At 39.7% G+C, this 23,677-nt stretch overlaps 1 protein-coding gene across 1 annotated transcript in view; it reads right to left on the reverse strand.

Moving 5' to 3' along the window:
* Window positions 1–23,677, reverse strand: part of LOC119647015 (ras-related protein Rab-23) — a 130,922-nt gene that overhangs the window by 9,401 nt on the left and 97,844 nt on the right. The window contains exons 4-5 of the mRNA XM_038047754.1: window positions 2,487–2,841; window positions 1,765–1,886 (exon numbers count right to left, since the gene is read on the reverse strand). Coding sequence (XP_037903682.1) covers window positions 1,765–1,886; window positions 2,487–2,519 — 155 coding nt within the window. The 5' untranslated portion in view covers window positions 2,520–2,841. The remainder of the gene's footprint in view (window positions 1–1,764; window positions 1,887–2,486; window positions 2,842–23,677) is intronic.

Below are 23,677 nucleotides of genomic sequence, written 5' to 3' on the forward strand. Positions count from 1 at the left end.
CGTGCTAACTGGAATACAGGTCCAGGGTTACGCGGACGATATTGTTTTGATCTGTAGGGGTAAATATGAAGATACCCTATGTGATTGAATTCAAACTGGACTACCGACTATTAGTGCCTGGTGCACGAAGGTGGGACTGCGGATCAATCCAGCCAAAACCACCATAGTACCATTTACTAGAACACATAAGCTTGATCACCTGAAAACCAGAAACCAGAAACCAGAAACAAAGGTCAAATATTTGGGAATTACGCTAGACTAAAAATTACATGTCGGAAACATTTATCGGAAAGCCACGCGGGCTCTGATGACTTGTAGGTCCATAGCAGGAAAAAAATGGGGTTACAGCCAGAAGATACTACTTTGGATATATACCGCACTTTAGGGGGGGAGGGGCAATCTGGGCAGAAAGAAGCGAACTCAGCACACAAGCTAGGGAATTACACAAACTCCAAAGACTGGTTTGCGTGTGTATCAGTGGGGCAATAAGGACATGCCCAACGGCATCCCTGGAGGTCGTTCTGGGATTAACCCCTCTCCCCTCATCTATCACATACAGATGCAGGCAAGGAGGGCAATATTTATGATGGCCGGGAGTATCAGTGAGGCGGGGAGCTGCCTAAACTGAAGGTAGATTGATATTCTTTCCAGGCGGTATCCCGAATTACTGATACCAAGGGATAACATGACAACGAGGTTTCACTTTGATAAGAAATTTGAAACACGTTGGAGTAACATGGCAAACTGGGAGAACGTGGCTAGGACATACGGCTTAAACCAGCAACTGATTACTTGGTACACTGGCGGATCCCTCACAGCAGAGGGAGCGGGTGCTGGTGACATTGGTCCAAGGAAAATGTACTTGGGGCCAATGGGTATGTACACTAGCATATTCCAGGCGGAAATATACGTCATAGGCAGATGTGCCTCCTTTAATCTCCAAAGGAACGACAGAACATTGCTATTTTCACCGACAACCAAGCAGGGATCAAGGCACTTAGGTCCGACCAGGTGAACTCTAAACTGATATGGGAATGCCTTGAGAGACTGAATAGGCTTGGCTCGTCCAACAAGATCTGGATATTCTGGGTTCCAAGCCATGTTGGGTTGGAAGCTAATAAGATAGTGGACGAACTAGTCAAGAAGGGAGGAGGGATGGCTTTACCCGGGCCAGAACCCTTCTGTGGAATTGAAAACGGTTTCATGGCTATGACACTAAGAAATGAAGAGGAATGGTTAAGGGAATTATACTAGGCGGGTCTACCAGGGATAGCGAGGCCCAGGGTGCAAAATAGTTCTTTAATGATACGGTGCAGAATAATAATAATACCTAGAAGGTGATTTGAGAGCCCCTGACTTCATCTGGACGAAATTTATTACCGAAAATAGTGGGAAGTCTGCACCAGTCGAGTCGGCTACTGAACGGGGTAAAGGCTGAAGAAAAAGAAGAAACTCTTCCCCTTTCAGTCAGGATTGGAATCGCGGTTGGAAAAAGTTCATGTGCATCAATTAATATAGGAGATCCAAATTATAGTTCATAATTTTTTTAATTGGAAAAATCAAATCAAAAAAGCATGTTTATAATAATGCTTTAAAAGAATTCTTAAAGATGCTAATAGTGAGGAGGAATAATTAAACAAAAGCATTGCAACAAACATAATTATTCCATATTAATTGGTAACTTGATAATAATACAAATGAGGTTTTCCCATAAGACAGGATGCACACTTACTAATATAATGTTCAGGCTATCATTATACTTACTCAATCTGTCGTTCTAGAAAGTCTACGCCAATTGTTTTCTTGTAATCTTTTGTGTAAATGCCTTTACAATATCGTTGAATCATGGAGCTCTTTCCGACGCCGCCGTTCCCAACTATCACCACCTGTTTTATGTTGGAAAAATGGATAAAAAACGAATGATAAAAATGTTCTGTGGTTTTCATATGATTTTCATTATAAAAGGAACATGAAAGTGAAATGTTTGTGCAGAGCTGTGTAATCAAAAACAATAGCCGACCACAATGGGACGCAACAATGATAATTGTTGCGTTTGTTGGGAGCAGAGTCGGGTTAGGATCTAAATCTGACGAGAATGTTTATTCAGCGTCCTGATGGATTAGCTGAAGTTGTAACTATCTTCGATTGAGCTTTTAGTTCACTGGTTGTTGGAAGCAATGCGAACAGGTCTCAAATAAGAAACTTTTGACTTGGCTCAAGTAAATTTAGCGAACAATTCTTAAAGAAACAGGGAAGACATGAACGACCTAATAATACATCTCCTAACGTCTCAATAAAGAGGGGTGGACGTTTTTGAACAGCGCGAATTTGCATGCCACCCGACATGAGCTATTTATTAATTTTGCTGTTGATAGAACCGACCCTGCTCGTTTTTCTTACAATCGCCAGACTATGTTTCTGTTGCAACGGCACATACTTATTCGTGACTATAAGCTGTAAACAAACGTGAAACTTGTTCGAATTACCTTAATTGCTATCTCCAACTCTTCCTCCCTCATGATGATGATGTACACTTGAAGATTGCTGCAATGATAAGCGCCGTTGTTGCTAGCCGGTCAGAGTACGTCTTCTGCTTCTGGAGGAACACTGAAACGCCTGTAATAGGCCCTTTCAAGAAGACAAGAAGTCTTCACTGGCAGACAATTGTTTGAAGCTCTTGGCAAGCCTCAATTTCTCGGTTTCTTCAAGTTGATAGGCTTCGGCTTCTTGAAATATCTACGGCCATTGTTGTATTGTACTATTCAGTCGACTTGCTTTGATATCGAGTTGGTGTTGAATTTGAATAACGATAACAACTTTGAGATTAGCCCCGATTGGTATCTGTAAAGGAATATGGCAAGGTTGGTTTTGATTATACCTTTCGAATGGAGTTCTTACAATGTTTGTGGGAACTAAAAGGGATGATTTAAGGTTGTGTATTTATCTCATTACTTCGTAAGGAGTTTGGTGATTATCGTGATGTAACATGTGATAGACGGTGGCAAATTAATAATAGGCTCACAATACAGAAAGATCATCAAGTATTGTATACTTATGCGTGGGCTACATACATATATTATGACAAAAGCACCGCATCACACTATTCCTTATATTCTGATAAATTGCAACTGGTGCACCATATCTTCAATCGTTATTAACATTTTCACACTTTTCGACATGTGCTGATTGTGATTCTCATGTATTTTGATTTTCACCACCGCGGCATTTGTATTTTTATTAAAGAGAAATGGCAAATCCCGCAAAAAAACTGCCAGATTCGTCGACATTCGGGGTTCAGGCGTGACGCGCTGCATAAATTACTTCTTAACTTGGCACGGGTTTGTATTGTTGACAGCTTTCTAACCCTCCAAATTGCAAACCCATCAGGCATATATTGGCGGCGAACTATAAACTAAAGTATGGAAAAAATCACTTCCAAAGATTGTGTTTATGGGAGCCTTGTATGCCACTGTAGAGGAGATTTGAGAACAATTTATTCGAGAATATGATGAGGGGACATAGTAATGATGAATGGAAGCGTCATTATAACCAGCACTCCATTCAACTCTGGAATTTTTCGTAATGTATGTGAGCAACACTAAAATGTGAGTTGGGGTATAAGAATACTCCCCCTCCCCTGCTTGTCATAAGAGGCAACTATAATGGATAGAAATTTGTGGGCTAGTAACCTGCAAATTTTGAAACTTTACTGCTACCGAAACGTCGAGAACGCCTCGGATAGGAACTGACCTCCCAGCACCTTTGGCTATCGAAAACGGACTATGATTGGTTTCTGGAAAGTACGCACGCTCCACGATAACAGTAGCTAATGCTCGTTTTCTCTAACTTCAGCGGGAATTCCAACGATATAAGCTGGACATTCTGAGCTTAAGTGAAGTATGATGGTGGAACTCTGGAGAGTACTCCTCTTCCTCTTGCGACAATGTGCTGTTGTACTCTGGAAAGCTAACTGATAGCAGACGCGAATTCAGTGTCGGGTCGCTTTTGTCTTCTACCATAAAGCGCGCTCTCTTGACTTATGAGCTGGTTTCTAACCGGGTTCTAACTGTAAGATTCCAGTCCACGATAAGAAGCATCACAATTGTACGCACCAACGGAGACTTTCGAAATTTTGGGGAAGGATACTTTCTACAAGCAATTAAACGTAGTTCAAGGAAAGGTGACATTGTGATCGTGATGTGTGATCTGAATGTCAAGGTGGGATCAGACAACATCTTACTCGGACATGTGATGGGGAAATACGGTCTTGGCAACCACAAGGCTAATGGTGGCAGGTTTGCGGATTTTTGTAGCTTCTACCGCCTCCATCACCGGCCAGTTGGGTTTCAACTAATCGACGCCGTACGAGCAATCAGATCGACCACTTCCCGATCAACAGTAAATTTATCTCGAAAGTTTGATCGACAGACAGTAGGCTGGTCTCCGTTCCGGATCCTCCTGAATTGAATACATTAATACCCTACGGATCATTTTGGAACAGGGCGCGGAGTTTCGATCTTTGCTGCACCTGGTTTTCATTGATTTCGAGAAAGCTTTCGATAGCGTCAATAGGAAGTGTATCTGGAGTGCTCTATGTATGAGGGGCATTCCAGAGAAACTGATAGGTATTATCAGAGCGAGATATAATAGTGCAAAATGTGTGTGGCATAATCACGGAGGATTTGGAGGTCCAAAGCCGAATCCCCCAATCACCGATATTATTTCTTCTTGTTATTGGTGAAGTTCTTCATGCTGCCTTGTCCAGATGACGTTCAATGGACAATGACATCTTTTCTCAAACATCTCGATTACGTTTATGAAATCTACTTACTCTCTCACTGGGCCATGGACCTTGACTAAATGGTTCTGGATCTTGAAAGAGATGCAAGTAGAGTCGGAGTGAAGATAAACACCAACAAAACCAAGGTTCTCAGTATGATGGATCATCGTTCTCTCACTATTTGCATCAATGGGCAGAGCATCGACGGTGTCGATCAATTTGTATATCTAGAAAAAGGTTTTTACCGACAGTGGACCGAATAGGATGTTGTCCGACGCATTAACAGCACTAGATCCGCTTTCGCTGCCGGGAAATCGGGAAATTAAATTAACTCAATACCAAGTTCAAGTTGAGACTCTTCTGTGCTAGTGTTCTTTCTGTGTTCCTATATGGGAGTATTACATGGAAAGTGAACTCCATTGTTACCTAAAAACTCCAAGTTTTCGTCAATACTTGTCTGCGTCATTTCATCGGAGTGCGCGAGCCTGACACTACCTCAATCGAAGAACTTGGTCGGCGCACTGGCCTGCTATTGATACCCCACATGACTATATTTGTTGAAAAAAAATATAGACCCCCTTTTGTATGTATGAGGACCCCTTAAATTCCACGTAGAATGATGCACCCAAGCAGTATAGTCTTCTTGTTTGAAATTTAATAATATCCAAAAAAAAAAAAAATGGCTGACAATTTCGTCCAGTGTAGAGATAGCTCTTAACGCGCTCTGCGAACGCAAGATCAAAAGCGGTACGCAATATTTGTTCCGGTTTCATAGAAAACAAAATACATACTATTTAAATAGGTTTACTATCTGTCACTTCTGTTTTTTTATCTACCTGGAAGACGCGACGCGACGCGACAACTAGATAGTCCAATCGTTAAAGCTTTCAACCTCCGAATTCTTTCAGTCAAGATCGATTGGTGGGGGTAGAGGGCGCTATATAACTTTTGTTTCTTAGGCCACCCTCTACCCTCACCCAAAATTTCATGTCAATCGGTCTGTCAATCGGAGTTCGCACCCGATTTTCGGCTTTAATGACTGGACTAAGACAACTTTGATAACTGATGTATCTTTCAGTTGCGCTAAGCAATAGCACTATATTGAATATTTGTGGCACTTAGTACCACCACTTATTCTGACTGGTCTCTCTATTAAGTTATGATCAATAAATGGCGATTCTTTCATCTAAGCTAACTTCAACTCAAGGTTACAAAATGCATGATACTAGAAAACTCAGTGCAAACTTCTTTATATGTCAAGATATGGTAAAATGTTAGCATCATGTTAATGTGAGTAGTCTACCATACCAAAGTGGCCAGAAGGAAGGTCTCTAAGGCCCCTACAAGGCGATTAGACATTATCTTAAAGTATTAGCTGGAACTAGAAAGACAGACCTGTCAATCTTAAATTTATAGTGGGCACCCACGTAATTAAGGTGGATTGCAAAGTTCTAGTAGATGATCAGGCTAATTTGTGGAAGTTAATTGTATTCGCAAATGCCTAGGTTACCAAGTAATTATAAGCTAAAGAATTACCAAGAGCTTAAGAGATGGATATCCGTTTGTATCAAGATTGGTCAGCTAACAAGGAAGTAATGGAGAAATACAAGATATTTTAAAATTATCAGTAATACTTGAAACTATTCAAAGACAGGATTGCCCAGAGCGAGATTTTATATAAGTCGGGAAACCTAAAACTCGGCGCTTCAAGTATGAATAGTTTTATTAATCTTAGGGAGTATCAATTCGACGCAAAAGCAGCAGCTTTGGCCTAGTGTGACTTTGTTAATAATAGTAAGATTTCCACCAAATTTGCCAGTAGGCTGCCTCATATTGAAGCCTATATTCATGTAATTTTCCGGTTGTGGAATGAACATAACGGGGTCGGCGGCAAATTTAAAAAATATATTTGGATTAATACTTGGCAACCTTTGCATCGCATACTGCAAGTAGTGTGGAGAAATACGTAATTAAACAAGGTACATCACTCTCAAGAACGTCTGGCCATTCATCAGCCCACAGTGGGGTGACTACATTTGGTTGGGAAATGTTGCAGGACCTAGTGCTTGGTCTATTTAGGAAAAGTTCGACCATCCTGCGATCTTTCCTGAAGTCAATTTTTGTGCCTCGAAGAAAGCAAGCGTCACTCAGACAGCAAAAGTGACGCCTCTTCAAAATCAAAAGGGCGTTAAGCTTGAAAAGAGGAGTAGAGAAGGTGCGAATGATTCTTTTGGATCCTCGCAGGACAAGAAAAAATGAAAAGGCTCCCCACAAGCAAATGGGAAGGCAACAAATTGATCGAAATCGTGGAAACAGCGGCCACGGCTGTAATAGACCCAAGGGAGGTAAAGCCCCAAAGAGTAACCGGCAAAGCACGGGCGAAGGTTAGCGGAAAGAAAAGTGCGACACGTAAAAGAACAATTGATTATCATTTCGGAAAAAGTTGATATGACACATGGCGACATCCTCAGGAGGATCAAGTCGATCTGGAGCTGAGGACGTTGGAGAAATCGTCAGCAGAATCAGACGCTCCCAAAAAGGAGATTTGATGCTGGAGCTGAAGAAGCCTCCGGGCAAAACGGTTGAAAATTTCTTCGGCACGATGGAAAGTCTTTAGGGAAAGAGGCACAAGTATGGGCCAGAAAGCAGAAGATTGCGATACAATGTAAAGACATTAATGAAATCACGACCAGGGAGGATTTCCGCGATATCCTTACATCATATCTGCGGTAACTGACGAGGAACTTGCGGAGATTTACCGGAGAATCAGTGAAAATAAAGCTCTCGGTTTGGACGCTGTTCTCAATAGAAGTCTTAAACTCGCTGTTAAGACCAGATCCGACTGATTTACCAGTGGATTTGAAACATCCATGGTAGAAGGAGTTTTCCCGCTCGGTGGTAAAGACAAAAAGTAGCTGTGCTCCCAAAGCCAAATAAGCAACCGGGACATACATCATCATACCGCTCGATTTGCCTTATCGACGCGGTTGAAAAGATGCTGGAAAGTGCCATCTACAATAGACTACTTATCATAGACAAGCTCATTCAATGATCGACGCCGTAGACGTAGTTTCGAAGTTGCCTCGAGACGGGATGTCTTCCAATAAATGCTGCGTCGCGGTGACATTAGTCGTCAAAAATGCATTCAATTCAGCCAACCGGGAGTGGATTAAAAGCTCACTGGCTAAAATGGGCGTTCTTAGTTATTTGACTAAGCTCCTCAAAAGTTACCTCTCGAAGATGACAGTTTGGTGCGATACGGATGAGGGACCCAAGCAGTACACCGTCACTGCAGGAGTACGCCAGGGCTCAGTGTTGGGTCCTCCCCTGTGGAAGGCGATATATGATGGAGTCCTTGTCCTTCCCGTGACAAAAGATGTCACAATAATCGGTTTCGTAGATAATCTAGCTATGGTTTTCGTCGCGAAGCAACCTGCAGATGTTGAATTGCACGCTAATCAAACCATAACCGCCATAAAAGCGTGTTGGTGGCGATTTCGAAGCAGTTATCAAATACCTGACGCTAAAATCAATTTCAAGGGACACCTGGGCTGTGGCGGTAAGAAAGTGATAAATACCAGTGTATCGTTACGTCGGATGATAACATTGGAGGCCCAATATACAGCCGCAGATTGCTTCTGGGCGGAGCGTACGGTGCCTTCAGATCAATCTGTACAAGAAAAGAAGAATGAATCCACCTGAAAAGAATACAGAATACTAAAATGGGGCAAGGCGAAAGTCGTTGGATAGTGGCAGCGACGGTGAGATGACTCGCAATGGGGTCGCTAGACCCACACTTTGATTCCCCATATTGATGAGTGCACTGCGAAATTAACTATCATCGGATCTAATTCTTGTTGGGCATGATGGTTACAGGAAGTATCTGCGCCAATTTAGGCTGGATGATTCTCCCTTTTGCCAGGCATATGGTTGCACACCTGAGTATCCGCAGCATAGCATGTTGTATAGTCTACGATTCTGCCCAGAGAGGCGAAACCTAGAAGACTCTCTGAAAATTAACATAAGACCGCAGAGCATCGTCGGGGAAATGTTGAAGCCGGAGGAAAACTGGTGTGCGGTGAACTCCGCAATCAAAAGGATGCAGGCGGAACTTGGAAAAGCGGAGCACGCAAGGAGGGCGCGATGAACGAAAGGCTTGGTCGCTTAAAGTGCAGCACTCTCCGCGACGTAATTTTTCGCAGCGGTTCCACCGGGAAGGAAGAAGAAAAAAGTGGGAGTGGTTTTAGGGGATGAGGATCCCGCACACTGTTGTCTTTTATGTTTCATCCACCCAATGCTAAAGAAGCTTTTATGAATTGAATTTTACCATCTTCCATGCTCATTTTATAAATTTACCTAAACTTTCCTTAAGTTGATTCTGATATAACATTTCAGCTGATTACTAATCATTAACAACTAAAACCATTTTCACCTTCAAAGCAACTGTTAGTGCTAAAATCGTAACTTAAGTATTTATGAATTAATGGTCCAACCAACCGAACCAGAATGTACATATAATCCAAGTGGATTAGAATATATTCATCTAGAGTTTCTAATGAGTCCAAATGAATAGCTGGTTCCTTGTGTTACTAAAAACAACATTAGTCAACAATTATAAATCTGTATTAAGACAAACAGAGTCCCCTGCGGAGAAAGCACCGCCTACAGACCTAACACGATTTTGAATTAACTTGATTCGTTCAAATTTCTGTTAATATCATAGAAAACATGATTTATTAAGATATCAATAACAGTTACTTTTAATTTGAAAGTTTCAAGACTAATTGCAGATATTAGTAATGTTGTAAGCTGTTTTGGAATAGGTCGCCGAAATAACTTCATTCCCATAAGTGAGGAAATGAATTCATGATTATTGTTGAGTGATTTATTTTTCTTGTTTTGAAGATGTTACTTGGAGGTTATTCAATGGAATAGTATTTATCATGGTGTTGCTTTATTTCGGCTATTAAAACCTTTTATAATGAAAAATGCAAATAAATTTGAAAACATAGCAACTGTAGTTTTTAATTGGATTTGAAATGCAATTAAGAAACTAATGGGCAATGATCGCCTTTAGAGCCAAGAAAATGAATGCGCACAAAAAAAAATGACCTAAAGGTAGTTTTCAATGCGCTAACATATCCAATTAACTCCAAAAATAATTATTTACTATTTTGTTACATCTCGGAAATCATCTGATAGACTATGACCAAAATATGCTGTAATGAAATGCTTGAATAAAGGGGTATGAATTTGAATCCAGTTAAATACACTTCTAAAATTGAAAAGGGCGAAGTATATAACATATTTTCGCATGTTTTTCATGAACACTATAATATATAATAGAAAGGAATGCAGCTTACTGAAACCAGAGATTAAAGGGTGACTAACACCTCTAATTAATGAAATATTTTGAGAAGTGCAATTAGGAGTCAGTCTTGTGATAATGGGAAAAATGTAAAAGTCTAATTTTCAAGGAGTTTAAGCAAAGCTCGAAATTGTAAACAAGGATTTTCAAATTTATTGCATCGTAATGGAGATGACAAGCAATTTATATTCTGTAAAAGTAGTGGACATTGAAAGGTTGGTTTAGCAACTGGAGATCAGCTTGCACGTGAATAACATGCCGCACAAAATTAGATCCATCAAGTTGAATGACGACGCGTTCCCAAGTCAGACCTTAGCCAACCACCAAAGCTTCGCTATTCCAAGGTGTACCCAAGGTAATCTTCAGAATTATCAATTCGATATACCGCTTCCTGGCGTCCTGGCCTCCGCCATCGTTCCATGTGGGACGGGGTTCACCACATTTTCTTTTTATACCATAGTTGCCTTTACAGACTTCACAGGCTGGGTCATATGGATTGGGTGATGTAACCTATTGACAATACATAGGTTGGTTTTATCCACAGCCAAACGGTCGTGGTATCGCTCATAAATTTCGTCGTTACTAAGGCTTAGGAATTATCCATCCTCATGTAGGGGGCCAAAAAAATCTTCGGAGAATTCTTCAATCTGACGCGGCGAAAAGATCGCAAGTTTTCTTGCTAAGAACCCAAAACTCCGAGGAATACATCAGGATTGGTCAGATCATTGTCTGGAATTGACCCTATAGTGAGGCGTTTCAGGCGAAACAGTTTTTAAGCTCTGTTGGCAGCCAACAACCGTCCGAGGATTTCGTTGCCGTATCAATTATCTACCGTTTCAAAGTTCTATTCTCTTATCTTTATTGCTCTCATTTGACCAGTGCCATGTGATGCTGTTTCTTCTTTCGTTTTTGGTGGGTTTTTGGGCAGCCTAATCGATCTAGATGAATGAAGATTATACATGCCGGCTTGTTCTTCCCATAATGTCGATATCGTCAGGATAGGACAATAGTTGGGTTTACTTGAAGAGGATAATGCCTCTCGCATTCGCATCACGAATCACTTTTCCCAAGGCCAGGCTAAAAAAGATGGATGATAGGGAATCCCCTTGTCTTAGACGAGCAAACGCATATAACCATATGGACTATATTCTCATGTACTCCACAAGTGATACGATGGTGTTGGTATCCCTTTTGAAGTAGTCTTTTACACTCCCTTTGCTCTCCTCATTCCTTCAAATTGGTGACAAGCATGTGGAGATGAATTGGGGAACTGCTGAACTGAAGTCTTCAAGAGTAAAAATCAATTATACCGCTTTCATAATTGCACATCTTTCTTGTTTTGAAGATAATTCGTCATCTGTCATAGTTTTGATTCTAAGCTGGATGCACTGGTATTAATGCTAAGGCATAGGAAGTGTGAAACTCGGAAACGATTAAGAAATGTGCGCAATCTAATAGCCGAATCAATGGAATATGCTTGTCCCGTACTCTGGTGAACGAAAACCGAGTGGCCGAGGAGAACCTCCATAGTGGTGGCACCCGGAGACGCTGTATTCACTTTGGCTTTCCGGCCCTGATGCAGTAGGCGAATTCTCCAAAGACCTAATTAGGGCGATCAGATCCGAGTCTGCACGGGGACTCATTTGAAGTGGCAATTTGGTCACGAAACCTTACCAGGGGTATACTGGTACCATGAGAACCGGAATAGCCCTTGGACTCTCATACTTCGGATGAACTCCTATTGTATGTGAGTACAGCTCCGTTGTTCGCGGTTGGCTCCCTAGTGGGAGTTTCATGAGGGTTGTGGTGATGCTCAAGCGAAAAGAAACCTTCGGGCCTCGGCGTGGTGTTGCGTTTCAACACGGGTGCAGTACTCCTTAGTGCGGTAGAGATTTAAGTAGGTCTTGCATCCACCATATAGACTGGTACCGTTGTTGCTTGTGACAGCGGAGCTCTGATTGTGGTCACAAAATCAATCCGTGCCCTAAGAAGACCGTGGGATGAAGTCTTCCAGACAGTTGCTCACGTAAAACCCTCAAGGACTTAACTGTCCCCTACTCTATACTGCTTTTATTGGGGAGTATTTGAACTTTTGAAGAAGGTTTTGTTGAGGAGAAAGGGTCGGTTAGTTTGAATTTTTAATAAAAACACGGAGAAACGCGGTCTGCATTGCCTATTCCGTCTTCACTGATCCACTCCTATTTTATTGGATTTTATTTTTTGTTTTTGGTTTATATTCGTATTTTCTGGTATTCCGTCATGAGGAGCGATTGCCGCGTTCTTAGATAGCTACGCATGCCACTCTTGTTGCATCCCTTACCAAGGCTGATGTTCATTGCCAACGGCGCCCAATGTGAGGCCAAACGTTCGTTAGCTTTCACGACACTGTGCGGCGCTGGTATGTGTACGTTCGCTAGCGCTTGTCGCCGATCCGATGGAGTGTTGTTTTTTGGCGAAAATCAAAACGTGTGTGTACGAGATGAAAGAGTGTGAATTGCAGTTGGTGAACGAACCTTGCCGACTTGGAACGCATTGCAAGCGAGTTGCAACTCACATCGCACGTTCCTGGCGGTTTGGAGTTTCGCAGCAGGAAAAAGATGCATTAAAAATCTGATCAGCGATTAATTATTTTTTATTATTATTAGTTTTCCTATTATTTCAAATGCATTAAAAATATTTTAACTGCGCTTACTTGTTTTAAAACACATAAGTTTAGTGTTTTCTATAATATACCTGTAAAATATAATATTTCCACTTATATTTATAGCACCGCACTGTTGTACTTAAAACTTTTATTCGTTTTACTAGTTTTACTACTTAGACCAATTAACAATTTTACAAGAAGCTCATCCGCGAAAACAGAAGCGAAAAAATACCAACTCGGAAAACCGCAAGCTGGACACTTCAGGTATGAAAGGTTTTGTGTATTTCATTTATAAATTATTTGAGTGTGCATTTGTCCCATTAGTATGTAGCGCGTAATATATGCACATATTATGTGCAAATATCCACTTTTAAGTGATATTGACATTCAAAGTCTTGAATTTGCAAAGAAGTGACAATTTTGACCTGTTATAACTTTATTAGTAATAGTATGATTTCCACCAAGTAGAATCATGCTCTATATTATGGCGTACATGGTTACATAATTTCCTAGTACTAGGATGGACTTAAGGAGAGTTTTGCAGTCAATTACTAACAGTTATGGTAACATACTATTATTAACTTTATTTGAACATATTTCGGTATGGAGGGTATTTCAGGGCCTAGGCACCATAACAACAGCCTCTTGATTTTTTTCAGATTTTTCGGTTGGGTAGTTTCTAAGAATGGGTCCGTGAAAGAAATGACCAATTTCGACCCCCGCACTCCCCCACCTTCCCGACAAATGTCAAAACTAAGAGCGGCTTTGGAAATTACTAACCGAGACTTTTCATTTGATACCTCACATGACTATATGTGACCAAAAAACATGTCCGCCCTCCTTTTGCACGTATGGGGACTCCCTTTAAATTTGACGTAGAATTATGTAACTTACTATTTCCACCTTTCCACCAAATTTGGTGTCAATCGCTATAACGGTCTGCGAGAAAAATGCGTGTAACTGACAGACAGACAGACACTAAACCGATTTTAATAAGGTTTTGTTTTACACAAAACCTTAAAAATGTATATAACCCTGTTTTTCCACCAAGCTTCCTATAGAAAAATTTGAAGCATCATGGGCTCATAGATTCCATTAAGATCAATTGGCATTAATCCTAAATGAATCTTTAAGAAAACTCTGCCTTTAGTTCCCGCTGAGTTGCGGCAAGTGGCAAACATATTGAGCCACATACGTACAAACAAGCTGTCAAGTAGGTTGTTGGTTGCAGGGAGATTACACGTTTGTCGGCAAGTTGCGATTGCAGCGAGATTATCACGTCTGTGGACAAGTTGCGTTTGGTCGATCAGTTTGCAGCTACCGTAACTTGCCCACACACATACAGTCTTGCGCCAAACAACAACTTGCTTTGCAACTTTGTTGCACGTCTGTGAAATGAGACAGGGCTCAAACTACCAAACTGAAAAATTGTTTGGTGTTGGTGAAATGTTTGGTCTTTAGTATTGGCTTTGTCAATTAAAGGTAGTTGGATTGTACTCTCTTCGATTGTTGGATCTAAAGCAATGTCAGTCGCTGTGGATTTCTTTCCCTCAATCGCGCATCTATATAGATGAAATGTTCAATGTAATCCTTGCGGTCAAACCCTTGTTTATCTTTATATTTCATATAAGTCAGCAAGTAGCGAGATTGGCTTTGTTTTACGTTGTGACCTACTTCCTGGTCTAAGTCTCAAATGCACTAAGCCAAAGATTGAGCAAATATTTAGAAGCACCTGTTTCCAGAGCGCTTTCAGGAGCGTTGAGAAGCATGCACTCCTCCACCTTGCCTTGTGCGGAAGAGTTCTAGGACGGGCTTTTCGTCGGTAGTACTGAGATTGCGATTTGAACTGGCGAGCGTAACTTCCGTCTTCTAATCAACAGGAAGATGCAGATTTTAAGCCAGAATAGTCCAGTAACTTAGCCGATCATTTTTGCATGACTGTAGAAGCTACTAGGTTACTGCTTTCATATAGCAACATTGAGAAAAGTTAATGTTGTTGTCCGATATAATTGCCAGCTGAAACACTGGATACGCAAATTGACGAACATCATCCTGAGAATCTCGGCTTTGTTTCTTTTAGGTTTCCCCGACAAGTGAGCGTGAAGCACATCAGCAATCACGGGTAGCAATAGTATTGACAACAGAGTATGCCTAAGTGTAATCTCGCGGTATTTTAGCGATTAAATTATTTGAAATAATTAAGATTTAGCTTTTCTTTTCGCTGGTAATATTTATCAACCTTGCAAATACTGATATTTTAGGAACCACTAGTTGCCTCATAAAGGGAGTGATGAAGGAAACAAGTGCAAGTTCAATAAATATTACTAGCGAAAAGAGGCAAGTTTTATTTATTTCAAATAACAGAATACAGTTTCCATGTGATATCCAACATTTTGTGCTATCATGTGTTTGTTGTTTTATTAATAATTATTGAGTCCTCCGCAATGATTCTTCCTTTTGTGATTCAAACTTCCCACCCGTTTGTATTTGTAAGCTGCTTTCACATAAACTTTATTATTATTATTTAGTTTCAGATTAATAAAATCTCAACTGCATCTTTGCACTGTTTCAGTTCCCACTTTTGAAAACAGTCGTTAATTGATTGTACTTGGTTGAAAACTTCGACCTAGTTTAGTGGGAGTTCTACATGTAAATATTGCACTTCAATTGCAGAATAAAATCCTCGAGCATATTGACTAATATCTGTCTATTTGCATTTGACCTAAGCTCTGGCTCACACTTCTCGCTAGCGGATTACATATGTACATATATACTAATAATATCTAGATAGAATCGATATCTTACCATCTCATTCAAGGCAGTTAAATGGATATAAATTTCGATTGCTTTGAAACGTTTGGAACATCTTGGGCAAGCAGAGCTATCTCCAGTCGTCGTAAATTTCATTGTTATGGTTGGACACCTTAAATGTCTTTATTTCTTGTGTGTGGGTCTTCGCATTTAGCATTCAGCATGTATAAGTTCGGCGGAGTAATCCAAGCAACATCGAGCAAGTCAAGGTGAACCTTTCAATTATTCCTTCCCCAATCCAATGACTATGCGTTTAGAGAGAAGACAATGTTCCATTACGTTGACGAATTGAGTTCTGTGAGCATAGGTCCGGAAATAGCAACCATTGCGTTGAGGATTATGTTCAGTAACAATGAAAATTGACTCCAGGTATACGTTGATGGTAGTACATATCTTGCAGCATGAGCCTAGATGATTTGCATAAACATGAGAGAATTTCGGAGGGACTGAATGAAAATAGTTCTTTATTTTGCCGTATGACATGGCTTGATATATTGCAAGATTTGATGCTGAGCAACTAGACGGAATGCAAACAAACAACTAAGAACATGGCGAAGAAATAAAAACATGTTGATAGTCTTGTACGGAAATTATTCATGGACCCCAATGATTATCGCTTATGTGAAACTTTATGGACTCATTGAGATTTATAAAGATTTGCTTGAAGTCAAACTATTAGTTATCTTCAAGGAATGTCGGATAGTTAAGAAAAAACTGATGACGGTGTCTAAACGTTCAATCAAGTTAGATTCAATTAGAATTGGAAAGTGAAACTTTCAGTTTCCTATTTACCTTTTCCTCGTATTTCCGGAAGCTCATACAAGGCCTCTTTTTCTAGTTGTAAATGAAATACTGAATTTCTTGAGAACTGAAGAAAGGAAATTCAAAAACCGAGATGCTATCCAGTTACAAAGTCATTGGAGGATAACCAAAGGTATGCAACCGTGTTACCGAAGATACCGAATTCTCTTTCCCTCTCTATAAAGGTTCATCCTAACTACGCTGTCACAGGCGGCCTTGATGTCAATGGAAAGTGGTGCAACTGATGGCCATATTGCACCAGATTTTCCAACGACTGCTGCAAGGAGAATTTTTAACTTGTTGCTAATGTGCCTGCAGTGGAGTTTCGCCGGGGCTGTTGAATTCTCAATTGCCAAGAAAAATGGTTCGATTGTTGATGTATACTTTCGTTTTAATTCTAAAAACATATTACTTGCGTCGAAAGGTATAAATGATAATAGAAGTTTTTTAAAAACATGTTTCTATTGATGTTCTGGGAGGCATAGAGAAACATCTAATGAACCGATTAACTTCTAACTTTCTTTTTACATACTTATGGCATAATTAACTACTGCAGGTATAGGTAAAATTAGACAATCACATCAATTTTTGCAATTTTTTAGCATTTTTCCAATGAAAGACATGGCAAAAATCGATAATACAGCAGTAGATTTCCATCAGAACTAAAAACTAAATCACAACCGCATGTACGTACTTCAAAATATGTTAGAAATTATAAATTTTTAAGGTAATCTATTATTTTTGTTTGAGCGTCTTGTTTCCGCGTCTTGTCAAACAAATTTTCTTTTGGGTGTGAAGAATATTGTATTCCACCCGGTACATTAGGCTTTGACAAAATTATTTGCCAATTAGCGATCGATGATGATCGGTTGATTTTTCATCATCTTCATTATTATTTTCACCGTCGTGTCGCTCTCATTTCTTGCATTTGACAAACGTATTCCAGAATTTGAGGTTTATAAAAATTATCAGCTATCAGAGATCGTCTTCAATCTGGACACAGTATAGTTCCGTTGGAAGTCATTCCACTCAGCATTCCGAAAACTTCTCAAAAATTTGTAATTATGGTAGGCCTGGCTTCTTGGGTGTAGACTGAATTTTATTTTGTTGATTTTCCTAATATATTCTGATGATTCCCATCACTCTTTGATTGAATTTTATCCACCATATTTTTGTCCGTACCTATCAACCTACTTGTCAAAGATGCCCTGCAATCTCTATAACTCCTTGTTCCCTATACACTCGGTGGGTAGGTAATTTATTCGTAGAAAACAAGTGAGACTTGTTACTTCTCCCTATTATAGCCACCTTGGTTCTAATCAGCTTTGCTTACTATGCTTCTGTCAAAACATTTATCTCCTGTGAATGCCGCCTCTCGCTAAATTACACAATTCATTTTTATCAACTGTTTGGTGTTTGCATGCTCTGTTCCTTTCAACATTTCTACAAGAACCAGCATTTTCAAATCGTTTGCCCTTACTCGCCCAAATGGGAGATAACGTACTAAGAGGAATTTGCAATTTAACAATAGAAAATTTCGTACACCATGCACCGGAATCCGGCCCCGTGGTGAAAATCATGCACAGAAACTGAACCCGCGGTGAAAGTTCTGCGGGCAATACTATTTTTTCCATTGAAATTTCTATGTTGCATGTTAGGTGGGAATATACATCTACATACACGAATATAGAAAGATTTCTGATTTGCACCGCGTATTTATGCTTTGATTTCGACTTAAAGGAATTCAGATGTATGCACTATTTCCCCAAAATTACGACAAAATATTTCGACTAAGACGGTTTTTCCACTTAGAGGGTTATTCGACTTAGAGGAATTCGATTTAGAGATTGAATTTTATATAAATAAGTCGGAATGCCGGCATCTCGCGCTTTGCGTATAAAGATTTTGTGTTCATCTTATGGAAGAAACTTCAACCCATATTTTTCTATCCGATATAGCTACAAATCCAATATATTCCTTTATATTTTTCCAAATTACAAAATATACGTACACAGATATTATCCTCACCCTAAACAAACAAACTGCCTATTTCCAAATACTAAATATATATATATATATGCGCGTATATAAATTGATCGTACCCATATTTCCGATTTACTTCGTGTACAAAAACATACGTATCTACACATATAGCCCGAATATTAATACGGCTGGTTTAATGTACAAATATATCTATCTGAATTAGATACCACCCGCAAACTTCATTTTCACGCATATACTATATACCTACATACACACATGTCTGTGTGGAGTAATTGATATTCATATACAAATGACGAAAAAATTAAAACCAAATAATTTTTTACGATCCCATTAATATGAGCTTGCTTCGTTGTGGTATTGGCGAATTGATATGTGATGATGACGTCATATACGTTGTAGAATGTACGAAATTATGCATTATGTTATCCTTTATAGCCTTACCAAATTTCTTACTTGTGGGGATGGACTTAAGGAGAGTTTCCGGGTAAAGTAAATGTGGAAATGCACCGTTTTTTTTCTTTTTTTTATTGACTTTATTTGTACAGATATTGTAATCGGATCAACTTTGTGGCCTAGGTTTCGTAGAGATGCAGTGCTGTGATTTTTTTTCAGATTTTTCGGTTGGATAGGTTCTGAGAACGAGACCTATTACACTTTTTGATGGTCATATTTTGAGCCGTTTCACCCGCTATCAGATATTGTACCAGTTTCGAAAAGTACTAATTGATCCCTTTCATTTGATACCCCACTTGATGATATTTTATAAAAAAATTTACACCCTTCATTCACATGTATTGGGAGCCTCTTAAACTTAACACAAAATGGCACCACGGTCTAGTCGTTTCCCAATAAATCAGGTGTAACAGACAGACAGACCGATAGACAGACAGACGGAGAGACGGACAGACAGACAGACGTCGAATCGATTCTAATAAGGAAAGGTTTGAATTAGGAAATAATTTCTCCTTCCTTATGTACGGGATAAGCTGATGTAATACTTGGTGTAGGTTATCGCCTACATATTTACCCAGTTTAGCTGAAATTTTCCTTGTTCTATGTTTAGTGGTGGGAACATTTGTCCGCCGTCTTCCGTTGCCGGAACCTTCAATTCGTCGATACTCTGGTTATTGAAATTAGATTTTCTTCTTTGCCCTGCCAGGATGAATTCGAGGAGTTTGAATGGACCCGTTATGACCTTTGCAAATGGCTTGGATTTACGGCTCAACATGTCGACTACACTAGACTGGACTACACTTCTAAAGCGGCCATCAGTACCTACATAAAATAAGATGTCATATAGGTGCATTAAATTTGTCAGCTGGCGCTGGGGGAAACGGGTGATTTTGTCGCAGAGTTCCCCTGGTTTTTCTGCACACACATCGAGTACTTTCGCTTCCAAAAGTGAACTCCCATTCTTCTCTAATCGGAAAAACTCTCTTTATCTAACCACTCATACGCACTTGTGGTTAACCGCGTAGGGGCACCTAATACTTAAAAACTGATGACCCCTCACAGTGGGGTTTTCATCATGGTAAAGTTTGAATTTTCAACCCCACCTTAGAAAGAAGAGAGGATAAGGGGTGTATGAAGAAGTAAGAAGAAGGTTCCCCCTTACTAACCCCCTTAAATACTTGTAGCGGTTTTCCCCCTAAAAAAATCATGGGACCTCAAGGTGAAGCTATTTTTATGTCACAACGGTTGGGTTTAACTTCGAACCTCAACCCCACAAGGGCAAAGGAGAGAAGTGACAAGACAAGTGAAAGATTCCCACTGTCAAGTTCCGTTGGAAAATCTTGGCAGCCAGCCTGCCTTAGTTATGACGTCTAAAATGGGGGGAGGGCTTTAATATCTGTGTATATCACTAATAATTTAGCACAGGTAAAACAATCTGTTCTTTAACAGTAAGCATTTTTGATGAGGTGATGATGTATAATGATGATTACCCACTTCATTTGTAAATCAATTGCGGATTGTTCGGAAATCTAACCGCACTACTACGCGATAGTCGTGGTACCCTATTGCGTCTGGTGGTTCGCCGCGGTAGTCAACCGCGAAATTGTTAACCGCAAGTGCATATGAGTCCTAAGGGACATCCTCCAATATAATGACCTGAGGATGCCAAGCCAAGGAGGAACCTGGCAGACCGTGCCTCACAATACATCAGAGGCAGGAGGAGCATCAATTGAGGATGCTGTTCGTCGTGGATCTTCCCTTTGAATCGGGGCACTCGGGTCCGCAATTTTACGGCCCCATGCGCGCGTTCAAGCTGTTATTTTTCTTTATTTTGATCTGCCAAATTTAGTTCGCGTGTTGATCTGTCGGTAGGGCCGCACCAATTCCCTGTTTGAAGAATTTTTAGGATCCCGAGCGGACCTGGGGATCGGCTGAAAGGACGCGTGAATTTTTCTATAATGACACGTGAGAGATCGAAGTGCCCTTCATCCCACTTGGATCAAAATGTAAACCGTGGTGAATTTTCGCTCCTCCATCACGGCATGAGCGTGGTCATTATTTTTTTATTTCCAATTTAGCTCCGCAATTGTTTTTCTAACAGTGCGCAATGTTCATTACCACCATTTGTTGCAACTTCAATTGTACTTTTGAAATTGTTAATGCTGCGGAGCGTCGCATCTTCTTTGCATGGCTTACGACGGAGTAAATGCACTCGAAACTGATAATTTTGAACTGCCATTTATAGGAGTATTTCCACGAAATTATCTTCTGCGCTACTGCAAAATTTGGGCCGCGTTACACAGTTATACCCTTTTTTGGAGGGAAGTTTAAAAGGGAGTCCACTTTAGGTTGTACGCAAATTTTTGTTACTCATTGGACATTTCGATTACTTTCTGATTAATGTGGTACATTTAATTTGATTGTGGAGCAATGCTTAGATGCAAGCTCATACACCCTGGTTAATGGTGCTTTACTCAATCGGATGCAACCCCTAATAATCACTGCAGAGCAAATGAAACAGTATGTTAGCGCTTTATAATTGAATACAGTGCTCGGTTAAGTTCGATATTTCTAACGACATCGTCCACAAGAAGTGTATTTGGAGTATTCCACGCAGGAAGAGCATTCCAGAAAACGAATAGCTTATCATATTTACTATTTTGAAGTGATTTAATAAGATTTGAAGTAATGAAATTTGGTTACAAAGGGATTTCTCAAACAAATACCATTTTTCGGGAATTAGTTGTTGCTTTCTTCAGTGTTTTCTTTTGCAGCGACGAAGGGTAGGAGACATATTATATACTCATTTAGTTATATTTGCATCATAAAGTTTGCGATCGAAAACACCATTCTCCTTAAAAAGACGCATATGTAAAAATTGTACGTGCATACCTGTATGTAAGTTTTGTGGTAACAAACCGACTTTCTTTTCAAATGAGTTTTCAACAATTATGTTTGACCTAAAAGAGAGAGATGCAAAAATGCTTTATACTTAATTATACTTAATTATGCATACGCATATGTAGAAAAGATTTTCTCACTCACAATGCTTGCGAAAATAGGATATTATGTTCTTTCAGTTGTTACATGTATGTTCATTCGACTTTTAATATGCATAATCTTAATTTTTATCAATACTTTTATCGCAAGATTGCTAATTTGTACGAACAATAATAATGCAACATATGGATACCAGGATTTCCACCATAAATTTACAATAAAGGCTTGAATAGCAAATCAGCAATGAGCCGCGGCAATAATAAGCCATACATATGTAAATTTGAGTATATCAGAGAACCCACGTCCCTCGTATCAATCAAGTATCAACTTTCAAAGATGTCAACTTTCAGACATTCATATTTCCATAATTCCCATCTGTTTCTTTGATTGAAAACAAAAGAATTGTGAAGGCTACGTGATGCAATGTAAAATTATGAAAGCTTTCGTTTGATTCAAGAATCTGTAACGATGAAATAGTGCGAGATAATGCATTTTTCAATCTGCAAATATGTCTCCTTTTGGGGACAACTGGACAGAGTGCAACATGTCATTTGTGAAGGCAGGCGTTTGTTAAGTTTGATATTTCTAGACACACATAGAAATGCTTTTATAATTTCGAATTTGGCGTTTTTATGAATATTCAATTTATTTGGGCAATATTTTGTCTAAAAGGTATGCGGATGGACATGCTTCAGATAAACGAAAACAATTTGATATTTTACTATAAAGTCAAGATCAACTTATAACTTTTAATGTAGGATGAGGTGGAGTCAAAGCAAGGCAACGAATTATTATTGTTTAATTCAGTATAATCCTTTGTTGTTTTTTATTTTTGCAAACAAAATGTGAAATAGATGTATGTTTTGTTTGTTGGCGCTGAAAATTCGTATTGAGTCCAGTTTCACTAGTTTCAGTTATCAGCATTCAATGAAATAATTTGGCATCTGCAGCAACGTATATTTTAAGGCAGATAGATTTACAAAATAGGAAAATGCAATAATTGGTCTTGAAATTGTTGCCGTTTTTTTATTATTAAGGTTTTATGTTAAACAAAACCTTATGAAAGTCGATTCACTGCCTGTCTGGGTGGGGGTGGGGGGAAGGAGGAAGAACTTACACACTTAAAGTGAGACAGGAAGAAATCAACTGGAAGTTCATTCTATGAGTTAAATTTTGTACCAGCTTAGAAGACAAGCATAGCCAGGATAAAACGGTACACTCGGTACATAGGAGAATTCGGTACCCAAACGAAATTGATAAGACTGACTAGGCTGACCCTGACCGAGGCGGATACAAGGATCACTCTCGAGACAATTCAACATCAATAACGGTCTAAGACAAGATGATGCTCTATCATGCGTCCTCTTTAACTTGACCCTGGAGACAATGATTCGCGATGCAGATGTAAATGCAAGAGGCACCATCCTCTTCAAGTCCACCCTACTACTGGCCTACGCTGACGATATCGACATCATGGGAAGAATAACCTGAGATGCACATTTGCTCACATAAACTTGCTAATAGTATATTACAAACATGTAGAAATTAACTGGAAGACCTCTCAAAAGTTCATCCTAAGAGTACTAAATTTCGCATCAGCATAGAAGACAAGCATAGCCTGGCCGGCCATGAGAAAAGTCGGTATCCCAACGAAATTGATAAGACTGACCTTGACCAATGTGTGAGGCCAGATAAAAGCAGCGAGATCACTCTCGAGACCATTCAACATCAACAACGGTCTAAAACAAGGGGATGACCTATCATGCACCCTGGCCCTGGAAAAACTGATTCGCGACGCAGATGTAAATGCGAGAGG

Source organism: Hermetia illucens, chromosome 1, assembly GCF_905115235.1.
Source record: "Hermetia illucens chromosome 1, iHerIll2.2.curated.20191125, whole genome shotgun sequence".
Lineage (NCBI taxonomy): Eukaryota > Metazoa > Arthropoda > Insecta > Diptera > Stratiomyidae > Hermetia > Hermetia illucens.